Source organism: Apis laboriosa, unplaced genomic scaffold, assembly GCF_014066325.1.
Source record: "Apis laboriosa isolate Shangri-la unplaced genomic scaffold, ASM1406632v1 scaffold16_cov148, whole genome shotgun sequence".
In the NCBI taxonomy this organism is placed as follows: domain Eukaryota; kingdom Metazoa; phylum Arthropoda; class Insecta; order Hymenoptera; family Apidae; genus Apis; species Apis laboriosa.
The window spans coordinates 2,621,620-2,630,705 of record NW_025222129.1 but is presented as its reverse complement, the minus strand read 5'-3'; the positions used below and the strand labels follow the sequence as shown (position 1 = coordinate 2,630,705).

The 9,086-nt window shown below is 32.8% G+C and overlaps 4 protein-coding genes and 1 long non-coding RNA gene across 7 annotated transcripts in view; 3 read left to right on the top strand and 2 right to left on the bottom strand.

Moving 5' to 3' along the window:
• The first annotated feature begins 143 nt into the window (after nucleotides 1-143).
• On the top strand, nucleotides 144-2,943 carry LOC122711267. 2 transcript variants are annotated; one of them, XM_043929860.1, is made up of 7 exons: nucleotides 144-835; nucleotides 1,389-1,623; nucleotides 1,722-1,854; nucleotides 1,941-2,155; nucleotides 2,235-2,381; nucleotides 2,472-2,648; nucleotides 2,767-2,943. In XM_043929860.1, exons 1-7 carry the CDS (start codon nucleotides 820-822, stop codon nucleotides 2,873-2,875), a joined length of 1,032 nt encoding a protein of 343 aa, XP_043785795.1. In that variant the 5' UTR covers nucleotides 144-819; the 3' UTR covers nucleotides 2,876-2,943. The 2 variants fall into 2 exon arrangements, with proteins under 2 accessions (XP_043785795.1, XP_043785794.1); XM_043929859.1 differs by having other exon boundaries at nucleotides 1,389-1,644.
• LOC122711271 lies at nucleotides 2,903-3,774 on the bottom strand. The gene is made up of 3 exons (XM_043929867.1): nucleotides 3,445-3,774; nucleotides 3,206-3,359; nucleotides 2,903-3,091 (listed from the first exon to the last, which is right to left on the bottom strand). Exons 1-3 carry the CDS (start codon nucleotides 3,772-3,774, stop codon nucleotides 3,030-3,032), a joined length of 546 nt encoding a protein of 181 aa, XP_043785802.1. The 3' UTR covers nucleotides 2,903-3,029.
• On the top strand, nucleotides 3,023-5,614 carry LOC122711270. 2 transcript variants are annotated; one of them, XM_043929866.1, is made up of 5 exons: nucleotides 3,023-3,098; nucleotides 4,680-4,766; nucleotides 4,984-5,068; nucleotides 5,182-5,273; nucleotides 5,344-5,614. In XM_043929866.1, exons 1-5 carry the CDS (start codon nucleotides 3,096-3,098, stop codon nucleotides 5,539-5,541), a joined length of 465 nt encoding a protein of 154 aa, XP_043785801.1. In that variant the 5' UTR covers nucleotides 3,023-3,095; the 3' UTR covers nucleotides 5,542-5,614. The 2 variants fall into 2 exon arrangements, with proteins under 2 accessions (XP_043785801.1, XP_043785800.1); XM_043929865.1 differs by lacking the exon at nucleotides 3,023-3,098 and adding an exon at nucleotides 4,129-4,252.
• Nucleotides 5,615-8,117: 2,503 nt separating this feature from the next.
• LOC122711370 (nuclear autoantigenic sperm protein) overlaps nucleotides 8,118-9,086 on the top strand; it is a 12,959-nt gene continuing 11,990 nt past the window's right edge. Inside the window, exon 1 of the mRNA XM_043930094.1 lies at nucleotides 8,118-8,346. The gene's annotated coding sequence lies outside the window, so the exon portion shown is untranslated. The remainder of the gene's footprint in view (nucleotides 8,347-9,086) is intronic.
• LOC122711372 overlaps nucleotides 8,884-9,086 on the bottom strand; it is a 1,568-nt gene continuing 1,365 nt past the window's right edge. The window contains exon 2 of the long non-coding RNA XR_006346087.1: nucleotides 8,884-9,086. This exon is cut by the window's right edge and continues 704 nt beyond it. This is a non-coding gene — a long non-coding RNA (uncharacterized LOC122711372).

Genomic DNA, 9,086 nt, shown 5'->3' with positions numbered 1-9,086 from the left:
CGGAAAACGTAATTCCATAATTTCTTCCCCCGAGAGACGAACGTTGGATAATTATTTTCGACGAAATGGAAATAATCCTTTGGATTATGAGATACTTGTAAATATCGTCACAGGTATAGAATTTCAAGTGCGAAACATAGTATATTTCATCGTATAATTTTTCACGCGTGTACAATTTCCTTCCCCCTTTTGTGCGATCTTCATACGGAATATTAATACATTCAAACGAATGCTGCAAAATGTTTATCAAGTTACGAACGATTCGAGCAATTGAATTTCAACTCGATAAATAAGACTCAATCAGACGTTTCTCGTCTGAAGCATTAACTTTTGCGTTCATTCTGGCCTTTAAAAATTGACCTTAAGATATATATGTATATATGTATATATATCTGTATGTATATTCTGTATGTATATATATATATATATATATATATATATATATATATATATGTGTGTACTATTTTCTAATTTACAAAAATAGAAATCAATAGGGTGAATTGTGAGTTTCGCATATGACGATCGAGTTCAACGTATCGAGAAACAAGCGAGCGATATTTAAACGATAACCTTCGTCGTCGGATTCTACCACGCGAATATCCCCATTTCGCGCGATTTCGTCGGTCAAAACGCGTTTCGATGCTCCACTTTGAACATTATGCCAACGGTACGACGTAGCCCACCTCCGTAATCTGGCAATTCGTCGTGACTCAATTTAAATGCGGCCAATTATTGCGAAATGCTGAGTTGGCGAACGGAACTAACTGCATAAACGGCCGAAGACGAGAACGACGTTAACAGTGTGAAAGTATCGACATTATGCCGTACACGAAGGGTAAGTGATCGAAGAGAAGATTGAAAACTCGTTATTATTACTCGACTTTTCATTTCCCCCCTTTTGATTCGAAACCACGCCGCCAATTTTCTCCACTCTCCTCGAGTAATCAGACTTTACGCCGGATTGGATCTCGTCTCGAGACGATTTACCGACGAGACTGGTTTAAAGTTCACCGCGAGTTAAAAAAAAAAAAAAAAAACAATAATTGACGAATGGAAATTGTGCATTTGGTATTGGTATTTCTTTGTCAATCGTGTACACGATCATTGTCATGTTTTCTTTTTTTTTTTTTTTTTTTTTAATTTACACGAAAAGAAGTTTTTTTTTTCCTAACTTAAACGCGTTTGACTCGAAATTAAAATTAAAATTCTTCTCGATGTCTCGCGCGAGATTAAGCGATATTAAAAGGAAACATGTTGTATCGATGATAAAGCTTATCTGAATCTCTGTTCTCGTGGAATCGAATTAATTTAAAGGTAAAATGAAAAAATTGAATGAATCTGTGTGAAACACTTCATCATATCGTGGAATTTATCGAAAAACTGTACAGATCCCTTTGGAGAAGACGTTTCACTTCTCTACCCGGACAATAATGGCGACAAGTTTGCCAGATTCACAGACCTACCGACCGAGACACCGATAATCAAAGGCGTAGTGAATCAACTACGAAAATGGCCAGCAGATCTATTCTTCGCGTTCCTGGCAGCTTGTCTGATCATAGGAAGCGTGGTGTTCTTGATCTTCGTCACGGTGGCCATCTGCGTGCCCACCGTTGTCGGTAACAGGTGTCCACGAAAACGATTTTCGTATGCAAAACGAAATGATCTCGTTGAACGATCGTTGGAATCAAAATTCTTCTAACCGTTCGATTAAAATTTTATAGACTCGAAGATATCTCAATCCTGGAAGTTGGAGCATCGTCCAACGCGTATTTTATCAAATTGGATAACCAGAACTGGTCTACGACCGATTATTGTTACATCGAGACCGCGGCTAGAAAGCACCCAGAATTCAATGTATCGAATATATATTGAAATTTGAAATTTCTTATATAAGAAAGATAAGAGTGAGAAAATAAATCTCTAATATTTATATACCGTAGATATATCTGATAAATTTAATGAGGGATGAACCTAACAAGGAAAGCTCGAATCGTTCGAGCATCGATAGAACGAAGCTGGAATCTAGATCGAACGACTCGAATAATTATACCCGTTCCCCGATATTGAGTGCAGAGGATAGGCTTAGGCAACGACTGGTGGCTGGAAACGAAAATATAAGGAACATCAATGTGTCGATCGATAAATTCTTCAAAGGGTGAGTCGAAGTTGAATCGAATAAAAATACTTGTTATTTTGATCATATTGATTCTTTCGAACGTATTTTTTCTTTCCAGTTCGAAACTGTCGAAAGTTGCGAAAAAATTGGGTGACGAAGTTCTCGAGATCGCTGCCAAGGCGCAATTGCTTTGGAGCGTTCCTGGTGTTGCGCTTAAACCGAACATGTTCTGCAGTTTAGACTTTGTGAAAAGTTTTCTTTGCAAGTGAGAGGGAAATTCGAAATAAGTAAATTCGCGACGACACGCGATATGTTTATGATATTTTTACTTTCCCACTTTTCTCCGTTTCCCCAGTAACAATAAAGAAGAATGTTTGCCGGACAAACTAGCAACCATCGAGCCAGAAAACGATATACAATTGACAGGAGTACCGTGTCAAGCTTTCATGGGATTCGTTGTCCAAGAAATATCGAAAAATCATCACAACGGAAAACACACGTTGAGAGAAGCGGTGGAAAAATACTGTCCAAGGTAGATTTTGAAGATCAAAAATTTCGAATTCAAGAATATTTTGAAGATTAAAAAAAAAAAAAAAGAAATGTTGGCTATATATATTTAAGAAATAATATTTCATATATTTCTCTCGTAGGTTATATTACTGTCCCGAAATTCGGATTCTCAACTCGAGACCAAAGTGTCCAACGGATGCTTTAAACTGTCCTACAGTTTATTCGAGTATATTAATGCATCTCACGTGACGACTGATATATGTATTTTATTACGAAACTGTACACATGTAGCTCATAAAATATAATTTTAAACAAAACGTGTCGTCCACTCGTTTTTTTTTTTTTTCTTTCTTTCTTTCTTTTTTAGCTTCTCCCGTCAATCGTCGTTGATCGATCGAAAAGTTCATTTGAAAGTTCTTTGCTCGTACAATCGAAGGACGCCTAGCCACATCCAAATTTCTCCAACTAAATGGTAAAATTTAAAAATTCGTTCATCAATATAATAATAAGCGAACGTAAAATTAATGATAAAAATTAAGAGATTAGAGAAAATATAGACGGTGAATGGTAAAAACGTACGTATTAGCAAAATCGTTCCTAACGTGTAAGACAAGGCTGTTACGAATGGGAAATGAGAGAAAAATAACCAAATTGCGACGATGGCGCCACTGATACTGCAAACCAGGTCGGCAAGATAAAGTACTATAGATGGAATACTCCAACGTGGATTTTTCTACAATATTTAACGATTGTATATTTAATACGATAATAGAAGGGAACAACAAATTGTTATATATATATATATCTATATTTCTCACCGAGATCAAAGAGTAAGCAAGCATGCCGATTGCCAGGAAAGAGACGATCGCGTAGGGTGTGGAATAACCTAAACTCAACGTGACCACAGCCTTATGAGCATAACCCTCGGTGATTTCACCATTTTCCAAGATACTGTACTCGGTTCGGCCATAACGAACGCTGTGATAACTCAAAAGCAACATACATATGGATAACAATAGAGCTTGAAAAATTTTCAATATCTCACTTTCGGTGCTCTTCGCAAAATCGAATTCCTCTTTCGTCATCTTCTCTATCGAAATTTGATCCGTTTTGAATTTTCTCGTTAGAAATTCATCGCGATCGTTCATCTGGAAAACGACGACGATCCAATCGTTTTAACCAGTCCCGATAATAGGAAGATTATTTTCCGGAAATCTCGATTACCGGAATCTATCGGATCGAGTGAAGAAGGAAGAGGACTTACTTCTAAGCCCGTCGTCGATTCAATTTTATCGGAATACATGTTAATCGTGTGATAATTTTCGTTTTTTTTTCCTCGATCTGGAGATGGAAAGAGATACAGGCTAGACTCCTTGAAGTGAAACGCAATATCCACGACGTTATTCAAATTGTTCATAAAGCAAAGATTATTGAATGGAAATTATAAGGTGTAAACTGTATAACCTTGGAAGAAAATTTCGGTGGAATATATTTTCGGGTGGGAAAAATTTGCCCGAGAGACTAACTCGCGGCTATGAGAATTCAACGAGGGCTTGAAACATGGCACGTCGTCGCAAACGTTCCGTTTTTTCCAGTCTGAAAACGGTGCTCGCAAACAAAAATTCGGTGAGTATGCGAACACGCGCACACACGTGTACTCGCCTGTGTGTGCACGCGTGTTCAACGTCGTTAACGTTCATCACCGTTACTCAAATGAGATAATATATACATATATATATATATGAATGGTCGAATCGTAAGGGAGCTTTCTCGAAACAATTACGAATTGTCGAAATTAAGACGTGTCACGTGATCTAAATTGATAAATTCGCACACCTTTCCCGAAGAAAGTACGAAATACGAGGCGTGATCACCATCGTTCTCTTGTTGGTTATTAAATTCGAGGTAAAATTCGAGGGGGATAAACTATGAAATTTCGATGTAGACGAAAGATTAACGAACCTAGCGGAGTATCCTTAGTTAGTAATTTAAGAATTTTTAACGAGAGCGAGAGGATATTGAAAATTGGATGATTTATTTGATAATTTTTCAGCAAATTGGACAACTGGCGTGCACACTATGCGACCATTACATCATGGGAAACTCGATCTACGTGATCATACTCGGCCTCATTGGGACCGTTAGTCGATCGTAATATTCCTTAATTGTTTCTGCATAATAGAACACCAGAGTTCGCGAATCCGTTCCATCTGTCAAAACGAAGATGAGGATTCGAGAATTTGTAACATTATAAAATTCGATTCATCGAGAGAATTCGATCTCTCCTCAACCTTTGTTATAATGCAAATATGGAGAAAGAAAATTTCCATTTGATTTAAATTTGTTTAATTCGATAGATGATTACAGCGTTTGATATCGTCAGAATAATTAATTGCAAGTTACCGATCAGATCACCCTCGCAAACGAGAAACAACGAGGCCGGTACGTTAAATTCCGTTTCAGATTAGAGAGAGAGAAAGAGAGAGAACCAAAAAAAAAAAAAAAANAACCAAAAAAAAAAAAAAAAAAAACAAATTAATTCTTCTCCCCTTTAGTGGTCCCTTTGGACGTGGAGAGGGATCTAAAATTAATGACTTCGATTCTGGGAATAGAGCACTACACTTTAATCATGCTTGGTGCAATTACAGTGAGCGATTCGAAGACGATTATCTTCCAGTTAAACATAATTTTTTCGAATGTAATTATATATTTTTCAGGAATATCCAATGTTGCATACGCCCTGGCTTTTGATGCAATTATGCGTGATTATCGTGGAACTCATAGTATTCTGCGTGAAAATGTTTTTGGATGGACTTCATGTAAAACGCGATGAAATTTTACTGGCTGTTCTGACCGTGCATAATTGGCTTCAAGTATTTTGTTTGTTTCACAGACAAGCTCGACAAACTCGTTGAACGTACAACGAAAGAAAAGAATGGAAATTAATTCTAGGAAAAAAATATTCAATTTAGTTGAAATTATTGTAAAATTTTGTAACACGTATAATAAAAGAAATCATACGACGTACTTGAAATTGCAGTTTAATTGGAATATTATTTAGCAATTTCGTTTGTTTATTAATACATATATATATATNATATATATATATATATATATACATATATATTTATATATGTATATATATGTTTTATATATATATATGTATATAACTTGAAAAACACGTGGATAGAATCTATCGATATAACCAAAAACTCGATTATGTATAAATAATTTAATGAAATTCAATTAAAATGCCATTAAAATTACAAAAAAATGTTAGCTATACTACTTGTACAGAGGGGAAAGATGAAAGCGATCAAGATAACAAAAATTTTCTTAAGATACAGGCGAATACAAAAAATTTAAACGAAGATATAGTTGAGTATTATATTTCGTGTTAATGTTAATATTGCATTATGAAATATTATCGTATTAAATTTAGGTAGAAGTACTGTATCTGGCATTGATATGTTTCGTAATACATTGTTTAAGTTGCATTACTTTGGAAACCGGAGGTCGTTCTTCTTATGGAAGTCCTGTGACCAAATCGGCGGCATTTAATGCTATTTTTCGGCGAACTTACAGTAAAAATATTTTAAATAATATATTATATTTATATATATATATATATATATACCGTTCGACAATAAAAAGAATAATCGCGAATCTCTTTCCTCGTCTTTCCTATTCTTAAATTACTATAATTGTTAATTCATTCAGAAATAGGAAATTTAAATATTTAAAATTTTTCAATTCGAATGTTCAGAATTTAAATTTTCTTAAACTTTTTTTTTTTTTTTTGACAGATCTGAAGATTATAATTCTCATAACGAACGTGATCACAGGACTGATAACTACGTTAATGATGATATTCGCTGATAAATACAACATTCCTTATCTATATTTACCATGGTTGGTGAATACTATGAAAGGGATGACTCTGTGCGAAGGACCAGCGCTTTTTAATATAGCTAATACACTCCTCTCTAACATTACTCTTCCTATTACAATCTTCGTACTCACAACATTTTTCCTATACGGTATAAAAATCCTATATGTTCACGTATTATCATATAACGTTATGCGAATTACGATTACAAATTATTGCAAATTTTTTTTTTTTTTAATTTTCGATATAACGATATATTTTTTATAATTTTCGGATTTCAGTTGAAGAATTTTGCATTTGGAGTAACATATTTTTTAAGTTCCAGCATTGCTGGAAAAACTATCATAACGAGAAACATTTTATCATGGAAAAAACTAAGAAGAGATTATACGATATGCATAATAAAAAATTGCTTTCTCAAGATAACATTGAAAACGAAATAGATATTGGATACAAAAAATTAAAATTTAAACAAAAACCTATCGAATTCTGCAATATCAATGATCGAATTTCCACCGATGTACGTTTAAGACCCGTGAAAAGTAGTACGTTCAACAATGGTAATTTTATTCGAAATCAATTGTTGGATATAACTGGATAATTTCGGAAGAAAGAACTACAGCTATATAACTACTAAATCAATTAACTTATATATACATTAGATTAAATTTTATTATATTTATTTTTCTCGTTTCTCATGATCTCGATACTTTACAAATTCTTATTACGTATTACGCATATTATGTATGAACAATAAAATCAAATTTTATATTTAATGATATGATGAATTCCATATCTTATAATAATTATATAGTAAGAAATCACATTGATTTGAATAAAAAATAAAACTGTACTACGAACAATGGACAGTAGTAGCGTCTTAATTTTCTAATGTGGAATATTCCTCGATATTTTCTATATTTTTATATCGATTATTTTCTATCTACATCAAAAAAAGATTACATAATTGATATATTTTGTGTACTTACCGATTCGTATCCAATAATCTCAGCAATTTTCTTCAAAAATTTGCAGCACGATACAACACATCACTTCACACATGACGCATCACCAAAACTGCGCGAAATATTGGAAAATGCGCATTAATTTGAAAAATTTTCATTGCGCAGATTGTGAATATCGATGTACTTCAGTCGATTACGATTCTTTGTATACTATACACATAACTTTTTTTTTATTTCTTTTAATCATAAATTATGCATTCTTGATTCAAAATTCAAAATTAAATATCTTTATTAATAATCAATATGAAAGAAAATATAAATTTTAATTTTAAGGTTTAAAATTTAGTCATATTTTGATCGATATATCGAATTAGTTTTATCTCGATAATACGTTGTTTAGAAATAAATAAATTAATATATAATATTTTTATTTAAAATATAAAAAAGATAAAGAATTGTAAATATTATATATAAAAATATAATTAAAATTTATATCTGTCTTAAAGGTTCGTTAAAAATCAAAGTATTATGTTAACAAAATCAACGATTCCCGCCTAAAGTGAGAAATGGCGGTAAAATAAGCGCACACATGCGTAGTAGAAAGTTCCGTTCACATTAATGCAGGTTAAGTCGTTGTGCTCATGTTGTGCTTGACGCTCGTACAAGTAAGCGTGCCGGTAATAAACCGTTGTTTGGTATAACGGTCGTTCCGTTAAATCTCCTTGCGATCTTGTACATAAATTTATTTGTAAACTATTAAAGTAAAGCTTGTGATTTTCAAAACGTCGCGTACAATCTACAAAGAACAGTGAAAGTGTGTTCAACGTTAAAAAATCAGACGTCCAGTGATTCGAACGACTATCGAGGTATGCGTATTTTCTTTGTGTTCTACATGTATTATTGATATTTCTAATTTTTTCTTTATATATACGAACGTATACATATGAATAGTGATGTTAAGTAATTAAATATTTGCACGTTCGTAAATTAAGATATTGTTGAATTGTTTTATCGAACAAAATAGTACGTAACACGTAGTTTATTTTTATACGTACATTCTTAGTACAATGAGCTCATGCTTATACTACTTTTGTTGTTTACGACATTAAATAATAATCTGTTGAATTTATGAACAGACGTACATATGTGTAGGTTGTAATATATAGCATGTCTCCCGCGTTACATATACACTTGTAACGTCTGGTCACGTGTTCCATATTTAAATGATACACATACACGAAAATTGATGTGTATGTGCGTCTATTCATCAAGATCCATATCTTTGCAAACACCATTAGCGAAACATAACCTTTCACATAACAAAACAAAAGTTTTTATTTTTTTTTTCAGTTTTGAAATATCATGTCATATTAATGATAAAATTGAATGAGAAGACAAAAAAATTTTTTTATTTATACATAGCTTATTCTTTTTATTGCGTTTATGATACATTACAATTTCAATATAACAAATAACAAGGGTCAGGTAAAAAATATGACAATCAAGAAAATATTATCAGAAAATGCATTTCATTTTAAATAAACACTCGGAGAAAAGTTTTGCAAGCGTATTCGTTTCTTTTTTTTTTTTTTTTTTTTTTTTTTTT